Here is a 23,235-nt window from a genome sequence, read left to right as displayed (position 1 = left end):
AACAGTCACCCAACTACCTGTCTCCTGACTCCTAGGGGTGACTATCTCCCTGAAACTCCGGTCTATTTCTGCCTCTGCCTCCCGAATGATCTGGAGTTCATCCAGCTGCAGCTCCAGTTCCCTAACACGGTTTGTCAGGAGCTGCAGCTGGATGCACCTTTTGCAGGTGTAGTCATCAGGAACAACAGTGTTCGCCCTGACTTCCCACGTACTGCAAACAGATCACTCAACTGCCCTAACTGCTGCCCCCATTACCTACTCCTAAGCTAATTAGATTAATTAAAGGAGTTTACCCAGCCTTACCTCACGTGGAGGGAAGCTCGCACTCAGCCTCCGCTCGCTATTTAAATTCCTCCGCCGACTTTCATTAGCTGGCGCAGTCGTGCCCCGTTCAACCTCGCCTCTGCCTGTTCTCGCCGAAGCCTAATTGAGCCAAAGCCGTCCCACTCGGCCTCAGTCCACTCCGACAATGGCCGCACTATATGACGGTCTTTCTTTTAAACCTTTGGCGTGCTACTTCACACGCCTGCGCAGTTTAGCCTCTTTGCCCCGATCAGTTAAAAAAAAACAGCTTCTCTCTGAGCTTCCTTTACTTGTTCCCTCTCCGCATTTTGCTTCGATTTAAATGACCGTTGAAAACTTCCTCTCTTTTTTAAACCTTTTGCGCACTACGTCAGTGGACTCACGCCTGATACAATTGCACATTATAACTGTTTGCGGGGGGTAGGAGGGGGTCAGTTAGCCAGGAAGGGGGTTGGGTGGAGATGAGATCCTGGACACCCAGACTCAGCCAGTCCGACCTCCCTCAGCCTGGAGCTGAGACGCTACTGTGTCAGTGTGAGGAGCTCCGACCCACTGTTGCAGTGCACAGGGTGCGGGGGGCAGCAGAAACCTCAAATAAAACTCAAGGCTGACACCAGGACAGGAAGTTACAGCGGTTTATTGATTTCATCATGACAAATGTAAATTAAACAATGTGTGAGCTGCTGACGTGCGGGAATAAATAAGCTGCTCCCGACTCACTCACAGTCACACACAATTAACTGACCGGCGACAACGAGTGAGTGTTTGAATAATCAGTCCCGTTTCTCACCATCACTCTGCATCGGGGAACCGATGATTATAAAATCACACTTCAGGGCCGTGTCCGGGATCGCTGCAGATCCAGGGTCACTGCCGAGGGATTTGTCAATTTAACATCATTATATCGGCCAGGCTGCCAAATGCACCGTCCTCAGCAAAGGGAGCAAAAGGATTCTCTCCCGGGATAATCCCACCCGGGAGATTATCCCGGGATAACCCGGCCCCTGGGCTCTTCCTGTCTGGGTAATTTCCCGGGGTCTCACGTGGGGAGTCTTGAACCTGCACATTCGGTGGAAGCTGAGCCGCCAGACAACAGTCAGAAATACGTCACCGCAGGTGCGCTTCCGATGTCAGCGAGCTCAAGACCGGAGACAGTTCCGTTAGTGATGTTCAAATATTCAGATGTTTACAGGGACACTGTCAGTCTGTGTCTGGGTTCCTGTAGAGATCTCAGTTCCTTCTCCCCGGTCCCACTGAACCGATTCCCATACAGTCTGAAACAGATGGAAGAATAAAGATGAAATAAACAGATTACACAACAGTGTCAGTAACAGGGGACTGGGGTTAATATTTCAACAACACTCACAGACAAATATCACCAGAAAACCCACGGATCCGCTGACATTTTATCACATTGAACATTAACACAAACACTCACTCGATCCGCTCCAGACTCGGGAGGGTCAGTATGAGGCGGCGGAGAGCGGGGACAGATCCGTCTGTCAGAGAGTTGTATCTCAGGTCCAGCCCCGTCAGTGATGGGTTTGTACCGAGAGCGGAGACGAGATCCTCGGCACCAGAATCTGTCAGACCGACACCCCTCAGCCTGGAGATGAGAGAGAGTCAGGGTGAAGGACATAGAAAGACAGGAGACGGTACAAATCCCCAGTATTTATCAGTAACACAAATACTGATCACATTAATGTTCAGTGTCAGACACCCAGTGACTGTAAACACAATCTCGCACAGTCTGGTACTTACCCCAGTTTCTGTATTTTACACTCCAGGTTCCTCAGAGCCGCACACACCAGTTTCACTCCTGAATCTGCCAGTTTATTACCACTCAGGTTCAGCTCCATCAGTGATTGGTTTGTACTGAGAGCGGAGACGAGATCCTCGGCACCAGAATCTGTGAGACCGATCTCCATCAGCCTGGAGATGAGAGATAGTTAGGGTGAAGGACACACAGAGACAGGAGACGATACAAATCCCCAGTGTTTATCAGTAACGCAATTATTGATCACATTAATGATCGGTGCCAGGCACCCAGTGACTGTAAACACAATCTCCCACAGTCTGGTACTTACCCCAGTTTCTGTATTTTACACTCCGGGTTCCTCAGAGCCGCAGACACCAGTTTCACTCCTGAATCTCCCAGTTTATTACTACCCAGGTCCAGCTCCATTAGTAATGATATTTTACTAAGAGGGGAAGCAAGATCCTCGACACCAGAATCAGTGAGACCGACATCCCCCAGCCTGGAGATGAGAGTGAGAGAGAGGGTGAAGGACACAGAGAGAAAGGAGACATTACAAATCCCCAGTGTTTATCAGTAACACAATTACTGATCACATTAATGCTCGGTGCCAGGCACTCAGTGATTGTAAACACAATCTCCCACAGTCTGGTACTTACCCCAGTTTCTGTATTTTACACTCCGCGTTCCTCAGAGCCGCAGACACCAGTTTTACTCCGGAATCTCCCAGTTTATTCTCACCAAGTCTGAACACAAACAGAGAAATTGATGAACAAAGTGATTCAAACTGTGGGTCTGAGGGAATTTCTCTCACTCGGATTTTTTAGGAAACATTATACCCTTCAGTTAATCACTGATCGGAGTTACCATCGCTGTCAATGTCCCTCACTGCCCAGCTCCAGGGTATTCACCAAATGTCAGTAATTTAGTCTGCCGGTGTGACCCTGTAAACTCTATATATTCTGTCTCATTCCCAGATGGTCAGAAAAGTGTTTCTGACCTGTGAGGGTCAGAAAGGGCAGGGCCGAAGGGTGGGAGAGTGTCTCACAGTGAGAATGTATTTGAGTGGGGAATGTCGCTGAGACATTGTTGAAGAGATCACCTGAGGAAAAAGGATAGAAAGACTGAACCTGCAGCAGGAAGCGGAATGGGGAAGAGAGATCCCAATGGAGTAAGGAGGATGGGGAAGAGAAAACCCACAGGAGGAAGAGGATGGGGAAGAGAGATCCGAAGGAGGATCGGATGCTGAGGTAGATCACTTGTGAGGGGAAGGTCTGAATTAGTGCCCATATATAGAGGACATAACCATTTGGGGGCGGGGTAGTGCCCACATTGACACAGGTGGACTGATGATGATAGTCACACATGGGGAAGGGCAGAGGGAGGACAATCTCACAGAGGGAATTCGCTCACTCTCACCGGGACAGTCCACTAACTTTCTCTTGTCCTTCACCAGGAAGGCATTGTAAAGCTGGGACAGTCCGGTGCTGGTCTCCCGTCCCTCACCGGGAAGGGGTTGTAAAGTTTGGACAGTCTGCTGATGGCCTTTTGTCCATCGGAAGGGGGTGTGAAGCTCTGACCCACCTGCTGCAGTCAGTGTTGGTTTAGGCGTCAGTGACTGAGAAGGAACATTGTCAATGGACGTGTCACAGGCAGCGAGAAACACGACCATTCCTGTGATTTACCACCATTAAACCAATGGCCGTTGTTCACTGATTTGATGAAGTCTCCAACATCCCTTCACAAGGAACCACAGAACCCTCCCATCCTTGGGGAATTACTAACCGATCCCCTGGCATTTGTCACAATTCTTCACAATCTGATTTACTACAGTTTTACCCAAATACCGTTACATTGAAAGAACGCAATGGAACAGTTTCACAGTTCAGAGTGAGAGATAAGTCAGGTTACCTCAACTCCTGGCACTTGTGCAGCCCGGGTCCCAGCCGCTGGATTCCTTCACACTGAATGTGGCAGCACTCCAGGTCGAGCTGTTTTATTGTATCACAGAGTCCGATGGCATGAGATAGGACTGCGCAGTCAATCGGGGTCAGTGTCATTCCACTGAATGAAAGTATTTCCAAAGATTCCAGTGCAGCCTGAGCCAGTCCACGATTCTGAGACTCAAACAGGTAGTGTAATGTGTTCAGGAGGCTCCTTTTACCAGTTTCAGTCCATGTGTTTCCACTCTGACGTTTAACCTCCTCCTTCACCCAGTCAATCACCCGGCAGGTTGTTTCATTGAGAAATGGACCCAGAAACTCCTCCAGACCCCGAGCTGTCATTGGGTTGGAGAGACCAGCAACAAAACGGAGAAATACCTCAAATCGTCCATCTGTCGTGTTGTGGGATTTAGTGAGGAATTTCAGGTTATCCCCGGGATGTGGATTCAGGAATTGTGCGACTGCAGCTACAAACTCTTGGATGGTGAGGTGTGGGAATGTGTACACCACGCTCCGAGCAGAATCCTCTCTCTCCAAAAGCTCCATCAGGAACCCGGACAGGAACTGGGAAGGCTGCAGATTGTAGTTGATGAAATCTCCATCTGTAAACACAATCTTCTTCTCGGACACTCCTCTGAAGGTCATCTGACCAACCCTGAGTAAGACATCACGGGGGTTCTCAATCTCACGGGTGTGGTTTTTCAGAATGTTGTAAATATAGTAGGAGTACAGTTGGGTGATGGTCTTGGGAACTCGCTGTGGGTCCCTGACTCTTTGTCTGAAGAAGGGGCCCAGTGCCAGAGTGAGGATCCAGCAGTAGGAGGGGTTGTAGCTCATGGTGTACAGGATCTCATTCTCCTCCACGTGTTTGAAAACAGCTTCCGCCACCGTCTGATCTTCAAAATGCCTGATGAAATATTCCTTCCGTTCCTCACCAGAAAATCCCAGGATTTCAGCCCAGATACTGATATCAGCCTTTTTCAATAAATGTAACGCAGTGGGGCGGGTGGTCACTAGCACTGAACACCCTGGGAGCAGCTTGCCCTGGATTAAATTGTACACAATGTCAGACACTTCACACCACCACTCGGGATCTGGGCACTGATGCTTGGGTTCTGTTTCTCTCCAACAGTCAGCAAAATCAATTCTGTGCTTGAATTCATCCAAACTATCGAATATAAACAGCAATCCCTCTGGTTTCTTCCAGACCTCTCTCAGAATATTCCCAAAGTAAGGATACTGATCCAGAATCAGTTCCCTCATGTTTATCCTGCAGTTAATGGAGTTTAAATCTCGGAATTTGAAACTGAAGACAAACTGGAATTGTTGGAATATTTTCCCCGTGGCCCAGTCATGAACAATCTTTTGAACCATTGTTGTTTTCCCAATCCCTGGGACTCCAGCCACTGTTGCTGAACTCCCAGATTTGGATTTACTCCAGGAAAAGCTGCTCTGGAACAGCTGATCAGTCCGGATTTTTTCCAGCTCTCTGCGGAGATGTTTTTCTCTCCAATTCCCATGGTCTCTGCCTCTTGCCAGCAGTTCATGTTCCACCAGTCTCCGATCTCGAACAGAAGAAATGACCGTGAGCTCAGCGTATCGATCAACCAGCTGGAAAACCTTCACCTTCTCCCTCATCAGGATCGTGTTCACTCTCAGTGTTTCAGTTTGTGCCCGCAGAGTCTCCTTGTGTTTCTGTTGAACATCTTCCATGGGAACAGGAACATAGCCAAAATGTTAAATGGCTCAACTCAGTACTCAGTATTTAAGTACACAAGAGTTAGCTCAAAGCTATTGCCTTGACTGAATTCATCAATGGATGTTCGTACAGTGAAGTAGATGTGATTAACAGACCCCTGACTGGACAGAGAGGCCTGGACTAGATAAACACCAGATCTTCACATTTCCACATTAACTGTGCTGTGAAGGTGAATATTTCCCTAATAGTTTACTAACCCCCGACTGCCCTGTACTGGATAAACTCCCACCACTGCCAGAGCTATCATTGTTCCAGTGGAAGAACTTTGAAAGCCGGATGTTTAATGTGGCGTATGGAGATGGAAAAAAGGATCGTGGGTATTCTGTCAAAGGAACAGATCGGGGAATCACAGATTACCCCTCCCACCCACCATCACTGATTCAAAATACAAAGAAGTAGCTTTATTGAGCAGCACGTGCACTGTGGGTGGGTGATTGGGGGAGAAAATGTCAATGTCTTGTTCAGGAGATTGAGACGGTCAGCATTTTGACACAAAACGCAAACAGTCCTCCCCCCCACCCCATCATCACAGATACTGCTCAGCTCACGGAGTTCCTCCAGAAAATGGTTTGAGATGGCAGATCTGCAGTCTCGTGTCTCTTAAAGAGTACGTGTTGTAAATACTCAACAGATTCAAGATTGAGGATACACAAGTGTAAAAGATAAGGAAATAATTGTTATTCCGGATGTGATGCAGCACAAAATAACTCAGAAAAAGAACGTAATGGAAAGCACAATAAATATAAATACATACGATACAGGAGTCACTCTGACCTCAGGTGGTTGTGACAGAAAATTTTCAAATCGTGCTGGTGGTGGGTGGGGGTTGTTAGTTGTGTAGGGGTGGCTTAATCATTGGAGGTGTTGATCAGTCTTACTGCTTGAGGAAAGTAACTGATTTTGAGTCTGGTGGTCCTGCTGTGGATGCTACGTAGCTTCCTCCCTCATGGGAGAGGGGCAAACAGCCCACAGGCAGGATAGGCGGGATCCTTCCTGATGCTGCTGACCCTTTTCCAGAGCCTTTCTGTATATACGTCCCCGATGGAAGGTAGGCTGGGGATGCCGGTGATGCGTTTGGCATTTTTGACTCCCCGTTGTAGAGCCTCCCAGTCCGCCACAGTTATGCAGCATGTTGGCCTGCCCTCTGCAGCACAGGACGGGAGTGTAGAAGTGAGTACAGGTCAGACAACGTCTATGGAAAGGGGAGAAAGGGGAGATGCTACTGGTCTGTGACTTGAAATACATGCCGATTACAGGTCGGGTGCTGAAGAAGAGAGCAGAGACCGAGGAATTTCGGTAGCAGGTGGTTCAGGATTTCAGCTATCACAAGACCTGCATAGTACAGTACAGGTATGGGACCTTCAGCTCACAAAGTTGCTGCTAGCACGATGTCCCCATAAACTCCTCCCACCTGCCTCCAAAGCTATGGATATGGATATCAGGATCCCTGTAGACACTAATGACATCAGGGTCGTGACCTTTACTCTATACTTCCCCATACATTTGATCTCCTGAATTGCAAGAACTCACACTTCTCTGGATTAAACTCCACCTGATATTTCCCCCATCCGCATCTGCAACTGATCTGTATCCCAATGCATTCTTTGGCACGCCTCTTCACTCTCCACAACTGACTGTCTCATTTCAGCATCATGAAACTCATCTCTCCCTTTCAGATTAAATTTACAACATCTCCCATCAAGATCTACAGGCATTGCCGTCGTTGGCTTTAATCCTCTTTGCAACACGCCGGACCCAAATTCTGCTCAGCTAATATTTAATCATGCCCATTGGGGATTTGCCTAACAAGAGCTGCTCTCAGTCTAACCATTTGCCACTGAATCTGCCTTCCGCCAAGTTATCTTTCCCACACCCAATACTGCACACCCCACTCTTGGCAGTGTGGAGAATCGGAGTGACCTTGGGGTCCGAGTCCAGCGGACACTCAAAGCTGCTATGCTGGTCGACTCTGTGGTTCAAAAGGCATACAGTGCATTGGCCTTCATCAACCCTGGGATGGAGTTTAGGAGCCGAGAGGTAATGTTGCAGCTATAACGGACCCTGGTCAGACCCACTTGGAGTATTGTCTTCTGTTCTGGTCACCTCACTACAGGAAGGATGTGGAAACTATAGAAAGGGCGCAAAGGAGATTTACAAATATTGCCTGGATTGCGGAACATGCCCTATGAGAATAGGTTGAGTGAACACGGTCATTTCTCCTGGGAACAACGGAGGATGAGAGGTGACCTGATAGAGGTATATAAAATGATGAGAGGCATTGATTGTGTGGATAGTCAGAGACTTTCTTCTTGGGCTGAAATGGCTAACACAGGAGGGTACCGTTTTAAGGTGCTTGGCGGTAGGTACAGAGGGATTGTTAGGGGTAAGTTTTTTTTATGCAGAGAGTGGTGAGGGCGTGGAATAATCTGCCGGCGATTGTGGTGGAGGCAGAAACAATAGGGACTTTTAATTTCTAAACTAATTACATGTTCGGTACAGCATAAGCTGCAGACTTCTCCTTATTCATAACCATCTGAGAAGTGTTCACTGTTCCCAAAGGTTCCAGCACTGAAATCTCAGCAACTTGTCGGCTTACATTCAAATACCAGCTGCAGTCTGGCCTCACTTCCAGTTCACACATCCCACTCATTATTCCCAGAACACATCTCTCCATCAGAGATTCCTAAAATATTCTTGCAGGTAGGAAACACAGGACAGAGAATGAAAGGTCATCAGCAACAGAGGGAAAGTTCAAATTACCCACTACAACAAACTTGCTGTTTTTGCATCTTTCCAGAATTTGCCTACATATTAGTTCCTGTATCTCATGATGACTACTGGGATTTGTAAAAACCCATCAGTGACTGTATCGATCTTATTGCTATGCTTTCATATTGCCTCAGTACTTGAACTCCCCGTATGTCCTCTCTGAGCGCAGCTGTGAAATTCCCCAGGGCAGCAAATAAACCTCCCCAAATGTATTACCTCCCCTCCCTATCTGAAATATTGTAACTCTGGAATATTGATCTGCCAATTTTGTCTCTCTCAATCAAGTCTTCATAAAGGCAACATCATCACACTTCCAATGTGCTGATCCACTCTGAAGGTCCAACTACATGACCCACAACACTCTATCCAATGAACTACCCACTTAAGTCCCAACCATCACATCATGTTCACTCACCTGGACCACCACCCATACAATAAGGATTATTAGCCTAACCTGTATCTTCCGTTGACCCGACGAGGCAGGAGATAATGTAGCTTGACAAGTGTCAGTGGGAGAGTATTCTGGACACAGAGACAATCTGTCTCAGTTATGGAAAGCGATATCGATGCCCCGAGTATAGAGATTCTGAATTAGGGGAAGGCAAGCTACACCACTGCTGAATACAATCTTTTGAAAGGACGTGTAAAAGTATTTTAGGACTCTGCAAAGTGTGTCCAGGATTTCACAGAATTTGAAGGGCCTGTCAGGAGTGTGCGGGATCTCAGCATGTCAGGATACTAGCAGGGATTTGTGGGGTTTCACAGTGTGTCAGGACTCTCCTAGGGATGTGTGGTGTCTCACAGTCTGTCACAACCTGTCAGAGATGTGTGGGGTCTTGCAGTGCGTCTGGACCCTGCCAGGGGTGTGTGCGGTCACACGATATGTCAGGAACCTGTCAGAGGTGTGTGGGGCCTCACAGTTTGTCAGGGCTCTGTCAGGCATGTGTGGGGTTTCACAGTGTGTCAGGATCCTGTTAGGGGTGTGTGGGGGTCTCACAGTTTGTCAGGGCTCTGTCAGGCATGTGTGGGGTTTCACAGTGTGTAAGGATCCTGTTAGGGGTGTGTGGGGTCTCACAGTGTGTCAGGACCCTGTCAGGGGTGTGTGGGGTCACACAGTGTGTCAGGACCCTGCCAGGGCCGTGTGGGGTATTACAATGTGTCAGGACCCTCCTAGGGATGTGTGGTGTCTCATAGTGTGTCACAACCTGCCAGCGATGTTTGGTGTCTCACAGTCTGTCTGGACCCTGTCAGGGGTGTGTCAGTTCTCACAGTGTGTCAGGACTCTATCAGGGGTGTGTCAGTTCTCACAGTGTGTCAGGACTCTATCAGGGATGTGTGGGGTCTTGCAGTGTGTCAGGACACTCCTAGGGATGTGTGGTGTCTCACAGTGTGTCGAAGGCTCTATCAGGGATGTGTGGGGTCTCACAATGTGACAAGGATCCTGCCAGCGATGTTTGGTGTCGCACAGTGTGTCAAGACTCTGTCATTGATGTATGGGGTCTTGCAGTGTGTCAGGACCCTCCTAGGGACATGTCGGGTTTCACAATGTGTCAGGACACTCCTAGGGATGTGTGGTGTCTCACAGTGTGTCGAAGGCTCTGTCAGGGATGTGTGGGGTCTCACAATGTGTCAAGGATCCTGCCAGCGATGTTTGGTGTTGCACAGTGTGTCAAGACTCTATCATTGATGTATGGGGTCTTGCAGTGTGTCAGGACCCTGTCGGGGGTGTGTGGCGTCTCACAGTGTGTCAGGACCCTGTCAGGGGTGTGTGGTGTCTCACAGTGTGTCAGGACCCTGTCAGGGGTGTGTGGTGTCTCACAGTGTGTCAGGACCCTGTCAGAGGTGTGTGGGGTCTCACAGTGTGTCAGGACTCTCCTAGGGATGTGTGGTGTCTCACAGTGTGTCACAACCTGTCAGAGATGTGTGGGGTCTTGCAGTGTGTCATGGACCCTGCCAGGGGTGTGTGCTGTCACACGATATGTCAGGAACCTGTCAGAGGTGTGTGGGGTCTCACAGTTTGTCAGGGCCCTGTCAGGCATGTGTGGAGTTTCACAGTGTGTCAGGACCCTGTCAGGCATGTAAGGGGTTTCACAGTGTGTAAGGATCCTGTTAGGGGTGTGTGGGGTCTCACAGTGTGTTAGGACCCTGCCAGGGCCGTGTGGGGTATCACAATGTGTCAGGACACTCCTAGGGATGTGTGGTGTCTCATAGTGTGTCACAACCTGCCAGCGATGTTTGGTGTCTCACAGTCTGTCTGGACCCTGTCAGGGGTGTGTCAGTTCTCACAGTGTGTCAGGACTCTATCAGGGATGTGTGGGGTCTTGCAGTGTGTCATGGACCCTGCCAGGGGTGTGTGTGGTCACACGATATGTCAGGAACCTGTCAGAGGTGTGTGTAGTCTCACAGTGTGTCTGGACCCTGTCAGGGGTGTGTGGAGTCTCACAGTTTGTCAGGACCCTGTCAGGGGTGTGTCAGTTCTCACAGTGTGTCAGGACCCTATCAGGGATGTGTGGGGTCTTGCAGTGTGTCATGGACCCTGCCAGGGGTGTGTGCGGTCACACGATATGTCAGGACCCTGTCAGAGGTGTGTGGGGCCTCACAGTTTGTCAGGACCCTGTCAGGGGTGTGTGGGATCTCAGAGTGTGTCAGGATCCTGTCAGGGGTGTGTGGGGTCTCACAGTGTGTCAGGACCCTGCCAGGGCCGTGTTGGGTTTCGCAGTGTGTCAGGACTCTCCTGGGGATGTGTGGTGTCTCACAGTGTGTCACAACCTGTCAGAGATGTGTGGGGTCCTGCAGTGTGTCATGGACCCTGCCAGCGATGAGTGGTGTCGCACAGTGTGTCAGGACTCTATCATCGATGTATGGGGTCTTGCAGTGGGTCTGGACCCTGCCAGGGGTGTGCGGAGTCTCACAGTTTGTCAGCACCCTGTCAGGCGTGTGTGGGGCCTCACAGTTTGTCAGGGCCCTGTCAGGCGTGTGTGGGGTTTCACGGTGTGTCAGGACCCTGTCAGGGATGTGTGGGGTCTCACAGTGTGTCAGGATTCTGTCAGGGGTGTGTGTGTCTCACAGTATGTCAGGACCATGACAGGGGTGTGTGGGATCTCACAGTGTGTCAGGACCCTGTCAGGGGTGTGTGGTGTCTCACAGTGTGTCAGGACCCTGTCAGGGGTGTGTGGGGTCTCACAGTGTGTCAGGATCCTGTCAGGGGTGTGTGGGTCTCACGGTGTGTCAGGACCCTGCCAGGGCCGTGTGGGGTTTCACAGTGTGTCAGGACTCTCCTAGGGTTGTGTGGTGTCTCACAGTGTATCACAACCTGTCAGAGATGTGTGGGGTCTTGCAGTGTGTCATGGACCCTGCCAGCGATGTTTGGTGTCTCACAGTGTGTCAGGACCCTGTCAGGAGTGTGTCAGTTCTCACAGTGTGTCAGGACCCTGTCAGGAGTGTGTCATTTCTCACGGTGTGTCAGGATCCTGTCAGGGGTGTGTGGGGTCTCACAGTGTGTCAGGACCCTGCCAGGGCCGTGTGGGGTTTCACAGTGTGTCAGGACTCTCCTAGGGTTGTGTGGTGTCTCACAGTGTATCACAACCTGTCAGAGATGTGTGGGGTCTTGCAGTGTGTCATGGACCCTGCCAGCGATGTTTGGTGTCTCACAGTGTGTCAGGACCCTGTCAGGAGTGTGTCAGTTCTCACAGTGTGTCAGGACCCTGTCAGTAGTGTGTCATTTCTCACGGTGTGTCAGGACCCTGTCAGGGGTGTGTGGGGTCTCACAGTGTGTCAGGACCCTGTCAGGGGTGTGTGGAGTCTCTGTTCAATGTATTCGGGTGGGATGGGGAGCGTAGGAAGATATTGGTTGATTAAATCGTTACTTCAGACATTGTGACAGTGTTAGAAATGATATTCTTAAATAATCAGAGAGTGAATCGGTTTTGTATTAGAAATGGGTGTGGGAATTTCACTGCTGTGTCTGTTCCTTCGGCAAACAACATGAAGAACCGTGAAGAACAAGTTTGCAGGCTAATTGCCGCAATCCCACAACCCTCGGTTTCTCTGTCCTAATTCCTATCTCTCACCTTTCCACAGTGTCCATCACACATCACATCAATTTCAGCTTCTGTGGACTGAGCTGAGGATTTTGTCCCCCAATCTCAACCTCACTAACACTGTCTCCTGATGGAATTCCCAGGATTATTGAGTTAGAAATTAAACTGGATAACGTTAGCAGTCTTTGCACTAAGGGTGAGTTGGATTCATATGCTGCTTTGGGGTTGAACAGAGCAGTTGGGTGTTACGTGATTTTCTCATTAAATGGATGCTCTCATTGTTATTACGTGATGAGGGCTGTTGCTGTGTAGCTGCAGGGGAAGGATTTCACTTTTTGGAGTGAAGAATTTCTGAGAATTTCACACCTCCAGATCGTCCTCTTCTCCACTCTGGCTCGAAGGAGGGACCTGTCGTTGTCGGAGTCAGAGAGGAGTGGTCCCTTTCAGAAAACTCCCCAACTCTCTGAGTTGTTCCTCATAATGTCCTGAGAAAGATATCCCTCGAGCAAATATTTTCCATGTGTCGCACTGTGCACTATGTCATGGTGCCACCACTTACCTGGTCAAATCCAGATGGTTCAACAACGACATGGCCCTACACAATATCAACCATTGGTGGAAACAGCGGTTTCTTCACTTACCTTTCAGTTCTCTGGGAATCTCCGGTACGGGTCGATGGACCGAAACACAACCTGTTCGGAATAAAACAATTTGAGGAATTAAAATGCATAAAATTATAAAGTCAATTGTGATTGAATCCAAAATTAAATTCATCAGTGATGCTTTCTCACCATGCTCCTGTATTTCGTTCAGTATTTTGTCAAACTTTGGGACTCCAATCCTCATTTTCACAAAGGTTTCCCACATCACCCTCCGGGCGTGGGAGCCTTTCTCCATCACCAGGCTCAGGAGGAGTTTAGAACTGTCCGCCCGCTCTCCCATATCAGCGAGATCAGAGATTTTCTGTGAAGAGTAACGGTGAACATATTGGGGACTGACAGATTCACACAGAGAATGAGAAGTAAATGATGTGCTCTGTAACGGGATCACACTGAGCAGTCACCCGGACGTGTGCTGATCCTGTCTGGACATGGACTGTACATTCTGAGTGCAGAGCACACGGAGGGACATTCACCGTGAACCTGGTCCACCAGTCAATGAGATCCTGGCTGGTCTGTGACCGCTTCATTGACGTGGCTCCAAATCCATAAATAATTCCTCACCGGATTTGACGGTGTAAAACAGAAATCAGAAAATAACCATCACAGATGAAGAAAGAAGTCAGGCAGGTTTTTATAACAGAGTGAGCAGTCACAGAGAAGTTGCGGAAAAGATGATCTGATTCATCTCCTCAGTCCGCCTGTGTCCAACATGACAGCGGATTACTGGCTGACACCTGATGCCTTTCCTTTGCCTTTTCCAGTGGAGGTTTATTCAGTGATTACACATTACAACATGGCAGTATTCCGCGATCCACACTGTTTACAGTTACAGATTGTAACACAATCATCTCTACCCAGAACAGATCACACACGAGCTCCTGTGGCATCCAGTGTTAATGCCCCGGTTCTCACTGACATCCTGCCGTCACGCTGCACGGTCTTTTCAAAATGAAAATTCCTACCGTATTTCCATTTAAACTCCTTTATTGCAACCTCATACAATTGTTCCCTGCTCCCCTTGCTCTGAGCATTGAGCCGCCACTGGAGTGTTTACACCTCTTTCAATCATTCCTTCTGATTCAAATCTTTAAGAATTATATATATTTATTTCTGATTTGTTTTTATGCTTTATTATCCGATGAGTGAGAGTTCCGACACCCATCAGTCCTGTGCTGTGTGAAAATTCAAACCCATTCTCTCTCCCACTCACCCGATGTTCCTCTCCGCTGAACTGATTCTCGGCCGTTAACGCCAGGCTCACTCCATGCACCCCTCCTTCCATCGCCTGCTCCAGCCTGTCCCGGTAGAAGTCCGTCAGCTGCAGCAGCTGGAAATCATTCCAGCTTGCCAGGAGCTCAGTGATCACTGTGAAGCACAATGGGGAAAATAAATAAATCATTGACTCCATATTGGGCAGCAACTTTCCCTCTGGAACCTAACGATCGCTAAATACTGTCCAATATATATATGGGGGGGGGGGGGGCTGGGGCATGGGTGGTCCCAGTCAGGGCAAGGGGTGGTTTGGAAGGGGTTATAGCCCCATCTGTTGAAGGCTGCTCTTTCAGGTCTCTGTGAATATACCTCTCTGTTTTGAAAGGACTGTGCTTATTGCTGAGAATATAGTAACTATCACCATCACTCTCCTGGTACTGTCCATCACCACCGCTTTGCTCTGGGTTACTGTCTGCCTGCCTGGTCAACCCCTTCCTCAGCAAATCTCTGGGATAGCTCACGAAATGCGGGAGGAACGTAGCAGGTCAAGCAGCATCTATGGATGTCCTGGGTTGGATGAGGACATGAGGCTCAGACGTGGACGAGAACATGAGGGTCAGCCTTGGGATACATGAATGCGGAATAACAGAGCCTTGGTCGAGGGAGAGCAGGAATGCAAAACATAGAGTTAGGACTTCTCCTTGGGAAGAGGACGTAGGGCCGGGACTCATACGCTGCACACGACGAGACAGTTCCCAACGCTAGGTAGCAGCAAATGTCCGGACCTATACAGAGACAGTTACAAACAACGAAAGACGGTTCCTTATCTAGACACAGCAAGGCTCCTGTCTTGCTCCGCCGGTAGAACTTGACAGCGAGAAAAGGTTAAAGGTTGCAGGCAAGGCTCCAGACTCAGTGTAACGGCAAAGACTTACCCCACAGAGACAAGGACAGGATACTGACGAGACGAAACAGCAACCACACTCGAACTCAGAGCCACTTGTAGTCCCAGCTTCAACATGAGAATAAGTTGTCTGTGATTAAGCCCAACTGAAACAACGGACAACCAGAAGACCCGGAGTCCGGAGTCCACGGACTGGACCATGAACCGGAACGCGGAATTCACGGACCAGACCATGACAATGGAGGAGAATAAACAATCAACGTTTCGGGCCAAGGCCCTTCTTCAAACTGGAAATGAGGGGACAGAAATTCTAGCTATTGCCACATTACTTTCTCTTCCGTGTGATGCTGATCCAAAATGTGAAATGTTTATTCCTCTCCATAGATGCTGCCTGACCTGCTAAGTTCTGCCAATATTTTGTGTGTCTTGGTGTTACCCAAAACTTCCAGCATCTGCAAGATGTCTTGTCTTCTGGAGTAACTCACTATTTTAATGTGCATCACAATCTGTCAGAGGAGCAGGAGCAGACGGTAACTGTACTCCTTCCACGTTTGACTGTGTTTTCCCCAGAGATGTTAACTCTCTCTCCCTCTCTATTTCTCTCATCTTTCTGCTTATTTTTCACAAATGTTTTGTGAATTGTTGATATTGAATTAAACCCAGACGCAGAACCCTCAGAGTATGAGTATTTATAAATTAAAATAATTCGGCAACATACCCGTGTCCTTTCCCGATGTTGACGCCACTGGAACTCCTCCCCTGCTCGAACACTGAGCCATTTGAGGACAGGTGTGATCAGTTTTTGCTGCTCTGTAACAAACAAAAGTACCAGGAGGGTCAAACAGTAATTGGGGTTTGAAGGAGAACACTGTTTTGTTTTTAAACTGAGGAAAACACTTCCAAACATCTTGGAAATCTTCAGGATGTCAGAGTGTTTCTACATAGAATCAAACCATATATTGCCACAGGTGTCAATGCCAGACGATGTTAAACTGAAAGGAGACGGTGAGAATCAGGCGGGACTGAGAAATCTGTATAGTTCTGTGACGAGAGGAATAGATGTCACATTGGTCAGCAGAAATGTTTCAACCCACACTGCTATAACAGTTGGCCGTTACTCATCATAGCGCCACCAGTCGTAGGAGGACCAAAGCAGTGGGCGCTGTCTGTCATCTTGGAAGATTTCCGGAAGGTTTGACACGTCCTGATCCACCTGCGCCCATCCACCCACAGTCACGCAATACCCATTACATGGATTGTACACCATGTCGGGATTCTCCGGTCGATCTACTAGCTATACTGCAGTCAATTCCGTTTTAGGAACCAATCACGTGTCGTCGACCAGGATTGATTTGTCAACGGTAAGGCAAAGTGTTCTATTGCGGAGCAGCAGTGAACCATCTGATTGGCCTATCACAGTTCTCTTTGGGAACTAGTTGACTTGATCAGCATTTCTGATCTGGCTATTGTTCACGATCGCACTTACTAAAAAAAAAGAAAGACGGGTTGAGCAGACAGTGCCCACTGCCTGGCATTCACAACTGTGGCAATATATGGTTTGATTCTATGTAGAAACACTCTGACATCCTGAACAATGCAATGTCACACATAGCATCGTGACATCTTGTCCTGAACCACACCACCTTCTCCGGCAGGATTTTAAGATCAATATTATCACCTAAACTCCGATTAAAGTACCTTTGAGCATATCACCTGGCCGTTATCAGATAGTTACATGTCTCCTTGTTAAACACAATGTAGTCCCGTCATGCATCCAAAACAGCAAGTTGGCAAAAATTCCTTAACGTAAATAAAACAAAATGCTGGAATTACTCAGCAAAAGAGATAGTACGTTCATATTTCAGGTGGAAGACCATGTATCAGAGCAGAGCTTGTGTGTATGAGCCATGTATCTGTTCTCTATCTGCACTGTATTCCGCGTTGCCTATTTATGATGGTATTTTTTTGTTTCTCAATCTGTTGCACAATGCTTCATGCTCTCCCATTCACTGTACCAGTGGTTTGACTGTCCAAATGCACCATCACACCCTTGCCCAATTTGAAAACCATTTGCCATTCCTCAGCCCATCTCCATAACTGAACAAGATCCCTTTGAAATTCATGGTAACCTGTTGCAATATCAACGAGACTGCCGGATTCATTATCAAACTTGCTGACCTTTCATGAACAAATCAATGGAATGAATAGTGAATTACAGAGTTCTCGACACTGACACCCACATCCCACTCGTCATAGTCCTCCATTCGCTAAAACCATCTTCAGTCATCACCCTCTGCTTCTTTTCATCGAGTCCGGAGTCAATCCACCTCGCCAGCTCCCCGTGAATCCCACGTGACCGAACTTTCCCAATCAGCTGCCATGTGGGATCTTGTTAAAGGCTTTACCAAAGTCCTTATAGACAACATCACACCTCAAAGTCATCTAACTCCCCAGTAAACTCTTAAATAATCTCCAAAGTACATGGTAGACATGATGTCCTACTGAGTGGTTTAGACGACAATTTCCCCATAACCAATGTCCAACCGCACGAGACTTCAGCTTTACTGCAGACTGAGGAAATTCCGATCCCAGCTGTAAACTGAATCCGAATTACCAACCTGGACTGAAACCTGTTTTCTGCCAGTTCCATATCCGCTGAGTCACCAGCCCAATATTATCACCCATACAAAGACGCTTTGGTGCCGGTTATTTGCCGTGGTGTTCCTGCCCTTTCCGATTACAAACTAATGTGGAAATGAAACCTAATGACCCTCTGCCGGGGTGAGTGCTCAGGTTGATTCACCGGTCTGTAGATTGTGAGAGGATGCGGATACACTTCAGCTTGCCTCCGCAGCTAAACTGAGCACGTTTGATCACTATCTTATTGCTGTGTGGCATCTTGCCCCGCACAGTTGGCTGCCATGTTTACCCTCAGTGTAGCAGGAACAAAATGTAAAATTATAAAGTAGAAAATTATGGAAACTCTGTACATCAGGTTACCGCTGTTAAAGGAGAAATGGTGGAAGACCCAATATGTGAAATGGGACTCCAGAGCTTTTTCCAGTATTTTCATCTTCTGACTTTAAATTTCCTGCAACTGTAGTTTTATTTCACCTCTTCATTTTAGTGCAAAGATGGTAACTGATTGCAAAATATCAGTACACACTAAAATATAAATGCCACCCCACCCCAGCCAATTTGTTAGTTCTGAGTTTATTCTGACCCTGCTGTAACACATCCCACAGTGCTCACAGCATCCTTTCCTCCTACTATCACTCTGGTACATTTGCCCCTGAGGCCATTGTCTCTACATTGAGAGGCGGTGACCACAGAGCGATAAAAATGTGCAACACTGTCTGCAGCTGTGACAGGCTGTTACCCTGGAAACGGAGGACGTGGCTCACCGAAAATAACCGAAAAAGGAATTAACAAACTCAGCATCAAATGCTATGAGTTTAATTATGACAAATATTAACACTGCAGCCATTTTCTAATAGGGACTATAAAATTACAATGGCTGCCTTTTCCCTGTCAGCTGCTGTGTTCAATTAAACTTCTGGTATTTCTAGCTAATGAAATAAAAAACAATGAAGACAAAGTTTAAAAGAGAGATTGTTGAAATATATCATTGCAGCAATGGGATACAGGCTAGACAGAGATTGAACAAGTTGGTTGATATATATCACTGAGGTGGTGAGATACAGGCTGGACAGAGGTTGAACAAGATGGTTGATATATATAATTGCGGTGGTGAGATACAGGCTGGACAGCGGTTGAACAAGATGGTTGATATATATCATTGAGGTGGTGAGATACAGACTGGACAGAGGTTGAACAAGATGGTTGATATATATCATTGAGGTGGTGGGATACAGGCTGGACATAGACTGAAAAAGATGTTGGTATATATCATTGAGGTGATGGGATACAAGTTGGATAGAGTTTGAACAAGATGGTTGATATATATCATTAAGGTAGTGGTATACAGGCTGGACAGCGATTGAACAAGATGGTATATATATAGTGCAGGGAATTGAATTGAATTGACCTTATTACTTAGAACTTTCATATACATGAGGAGTAAAATGAGGACTAAATCTAAATCTGCAATGTGGATTTATAGTACAGTCAATATAACAGAGAAAAACATTTGCATCAGCATGAATTAATCAGTCTGATTTCCTGGTGGAAGAAGCTGTCCCAGAGCCTGTTGATCCTCTCCTTTATGCTGTGGTACCATTTCCCGAATGGTAGCAGCTGGAAAAGTTTGTGGTTGGGGTGACTCGGGTGCCCGATGATCCTTCAGAACCTTTTTATACAACTGTCACTGTAAATGTTCTGAACAGTGGGAAGTTCACATCTACAGATGCACAGGGCTGTCCGCACCACTGTCTGCAGAGTCCTGAGATTGAGGGAAGTACAGTTCCCATTCCAGGCAGAGATGCAGCCAGTCAGGATGCTATTAACTTTGCTCTGTAGAAAGTTCTTAGACTTTGGGGGTCCATACCAAACTTCCTCAACCATCTGAAGTGAACGAGGTGCTGTTGTGCATTTTTTCACCACACAGCCGGTATGTACAGACCACGTGAGGTCCTCGGTGATGTTTATGCCGAGGAACTTAAAGCTGTACACTCTCTCAACCCCAGATCCATTGATGTGAATAGGGGTTAGCCTGTCTCCATTCCTCCTGTAGTCCACAACCACATCACTGTGTCAGGGTGTGGACTTCTTTTCTGTAGGCTGCCTCGTTATTATTTCAGATTAGGCCAATCAGTGTAGTATCTCAACAAATTTATTTAGCAGATTGGAGCTGTGGGTGGCAAACCAATTCATGGGTGCACAGAGATTAAAGAATGGCGAAGGAGGCAACACTGAGGGGCACATGTGCTGAGGGTTAAAGGGTCAGAGGTGAGGGAGCCCACTCTTACTACCTGCCACCGATCAGACAGGAAGTCCAGGATCCAGCTCCATAAGGCAGGGTGAGGTCTCCGAGATTCTTGTCAATACTTCACGCCTTCATATGGCTACTGCTCTGCCCATGACTGCAAGGAACTGCAAAGACCTTCGAAGAACAGAACACTCAGCTGAGGACATCAGAGAAACAAGCCTGCCGTCCATGGACTCTTCCTACACATCTGCTAGATTCAGAAAAGCAGGCCAAAGAATCCCAAAACGTGGGACATTCTTGCTGCAAACCCACTGTCCCATAGGGGAATAGATACCACCAGGCCCAAGGATGGTTTCCTGTCTGTGGTTATAAGCCAAGTGAATGATAAAATGGGCTCGACTACACAGTGAACTCGATGTGACCCTGCACCATATGTCTGTCTGCACTGCACTTTCTCTGCAGCCATAATGCTTTGTTACAGTGATTGTTTTGTCGAATATCAGCTCAATGTACTGTTGTAATATATTGATCTGTGTGGTTGCTACGTCAGGCAAGATTTTCACTGTAGCTCAGTACGTGATCATAAGAACAAATTCCCCATTTCAATTGTGTGGAAATACTATAAAGACTGAGATTCTGCTTTGGAACTTCAGAGGGAAAATTGACTGACTGGGTTGTTGCTTTGGAAATTCTGAAGCGAATCTTAACTGAACTGTACACATGTATGAGAAGCTCAGATTAATGGAAAAAGCTAAATTCTCAAATAAATAGGTAATATACCCTGAAATATTGGCTGCACTTTGGGAGGTCAAAACAGAGGAATGAAACAATGTGTTATATTACAGAAAAAAGTACATACTGTCCACATAAAACGAGAGAATGTGACAGATCTGGATCTCACTGACTTGTTTGAAAGGCAGAACGATGAAGCTACACGTACACGTAGAGCAGTGACCCGTAGATGCTGCAGATTGGCATAAAGAAGTGAACAGAGCGTTACTTCATATTTACACTAGCTACATATTTAGTTTTTCTCTCGGAGGGAAATGGGAATAAACCAAAAATGGGACATTTACTTTGAGGTTAGCTCCACTTTGACGGGGAGTTCGAGGCGGGACCGGGAATAACGCCCTCTTGGCTGTTCCGTCTCTGCTATTGGGTGCAACCAATGATTGACATCGCGAATGGTAATAGTGCAGATAGTAAATCCTCTGTTGACTGTGGGCGTTCACGTGATTAGTAGCTCAGCCATTAAGCCGATCAAGCTCGAGCACAGCAGTGCCTGCGCACGTGAGGGCAGACCCCGGTGTTGGTGGCCTGTGTGTGACGTCAGCCGCGTAGGGGCGCCAGTGTGACACTGTGTACCTACATTTATGGCTCTAACAGTTAGCGAACACACTCTGAGCAATGTTAAGTTGATAACACTCTCATAAACCTGAACTTCAGTCTATTCAACATTTAACACCACACCCTGTTCCACGACGATTGTGTTGAAACACAAGAAGTATCGCTATGCTTGAATTAGTCTTTCTAATATGTGCTTCGAGCCAGTAATACTACTTCAGTCCACGATAGCAATGATTACGTTTCTCTCGAAATTTGACCTGCTCCGGAGAGAAGTAACAAACTGTTGGTGTCTTCTCTTTGATTTATTGCTCACCTTGAGACCAGTTTATTGTCCAATGATAAAGTCCAGTGACAGCTCAGGGCAAAGGTCACCTTGGGTTAATTGCACAAAGACTGCAGAAGGAAGGGGTCTGTGAAGTCTGATGAAATATTATGCATTTGGAGTTTTTTTTGTTTGAACACTGGGTAATCTCTTTATCGGGGTTTAACTGTGCTCCAGCTGTCTGGAGCTGACTACAAGGTCATCCTGTTTATAAAGAGCCATTTTAACAGTTGTCCACAGTTGGATCAGTGCAGTAATGGACTAGCTGGGGAGCAACTATGCCGAGATAACCATCTCCCAGAGATAACATGCCGTCAAAGTCAACAGCAGGGTAAGGACGCCCTTTTCCTTCAGTTTATTGCTCACTGTCCGGAAACAAGTTACCATGTCACCGCACCAATCATATGAAATTAGGATCATTTCCCGCTGGCGAATTTGCCTGGCATTCGATTTACTTTACACATTGATCAACCGGCATCGTCCTTATTTTACAAAGACATGTGCCACTCCTTGTCAGAGAACGATGGAAAAAAGAAACACATTAAATTCTGATATGTCATTCTGATATGTCTATCCATGGCCTCCTCTACTGTCAAGATGAAGCCACACTCGGGTTGGAGGAACAACATCTTATATACCGGTTGGGTAGCCTCCAACCTGATGGCATGAACATTGACTTCTCTAACTTCCGTTAATGCCTCTCCTCCCCTTCATACCCCATCCCTGACATATTTAGTTGTTTTTTTTTTTCTTTCTCTCTCTCTGCCCATCACACTGCCTGTTCTCCATCTCCCTCTGGTGCTCCCCCTCCCACTTTCTTTATCCCGAGGCCTCCCGTCCCATGATCCTTTCCCTTCTCCAGCTCTGTATCACTTTCGCCAATCACCTTTCCAGCTCTTAGCTTCATCCCACCCCCTCCAGTCTTCTCCCATCATTTTGCATTTCCCCCTCCCCCCACTATTTTCAAATCTCTTAGTATCTTTCCTTTCAGTTAGTCCTGACGAAGGATCTCGGCCCGAAACATCGACAATGTTTCTCCTTATAGATGCTGCCTGACCTGCTGTGTTCCACCAGCATTTTGTGTGCATTGTTTGAATTTCCAGCATCTGCAGGTTTCCTCATGTTAACACATTAAATTCTTTTCAAATCTTTTTTTTTTATTAGTTTTTAAAAAAAAAAACAGAAGAAAAATATTGTTACAAGACATTTGAGAGTACATAGTAGATTGATAAACATTCAAATATATATTGATCCATACATAGAATCTCTCAAACTCATATAATAATATACATGATTAAGAGAAACCCCCCCCCAAAAAAAAAACAACAAC

At 47.2% G+C, this 23,235-nt stretch overlaps 1 protein-coding gene across 1 annotated transcript in view; it reads right to left on the bottom strand.

Annotated features, from left to right (window-relative positions):
* Nucleotides 1-924: 924 nt before the first annotated feature.
* Nucleotides 925-23,235, bottom strand: part of LOC140723622 (NACHT, LRR and PYD domains-containing protein 3-like) — a 56,635-nt gene continuing 34,324 nt past the window's right edge. Inside the window, exons 2-11 of the mRNA XM_073038196.1 lie at nucleotides 16,067-16,158; nucleotides 14,443-14,597; nucleotides 13,362-13,533; nucleotides 13,212-13,262; nucleotides 3,971-5,708; nucleotides 2,719-2,805; nucleotides 2,391-2,561; nucleotides 2,065-2,235; nucleotides 1,742-1,909; nucleotides 925-1,577 (exon numbers count right to left, since the gene is read on the bottom strand). Coding sequence (XP_072894297.1) covers nucleotides 1,490-1,577; nucleotides 1,742-1,909; nucleotides 2,065-2,235; nucleotides 2,391-2,561; nucleotides 2,719-2,805; nucleotides 3,971-5,708; nucleotides 13,212-13,262; nucleotides 13,362-13,533; nucleotides 14,443-14,597; nucleotides 16,067-16,127 — 2,862 coding nt within the window. The 5' untranslated portion in view covers nucleotides 16,128-16,158 and the 3' untranslated portion in view covers nucleotides 925-1,489. The remainder of the gene's footprint in view (nucleotides 1,578-1,741; nucleotides 1,910-2,064; nucleotides 2,236-2,390; nucleotides 2,562-2,718; nucleotides 2,806-3,970; nucleotides 5,709-13,211; nucleotides 13,263-13,361; nucleotides 13,534-14,442; nucleotides 14,598-16,066; nucleotides 16,159-23,235) is intronic.

Source organism: Hemitrygon akajei, unplaced genomic scaffold (genome assembly GCF_048418815.1).
Source record: "Hemitrygon akajei unplaced genomic scaffold, sHemAka1.3 Scf000121, whole genome shotgun sequence".
Classification (NCBI taxonomy): Eukaryota; Metazoa; Chordata; class Chondrichthyes; order Myliobatiformes; family Dasyatidae; genus Hemitrygon; species Hemitrygon akajei.
This window is presented reverse-complemented; position numbering and strand designations above follow the sequence as displayed.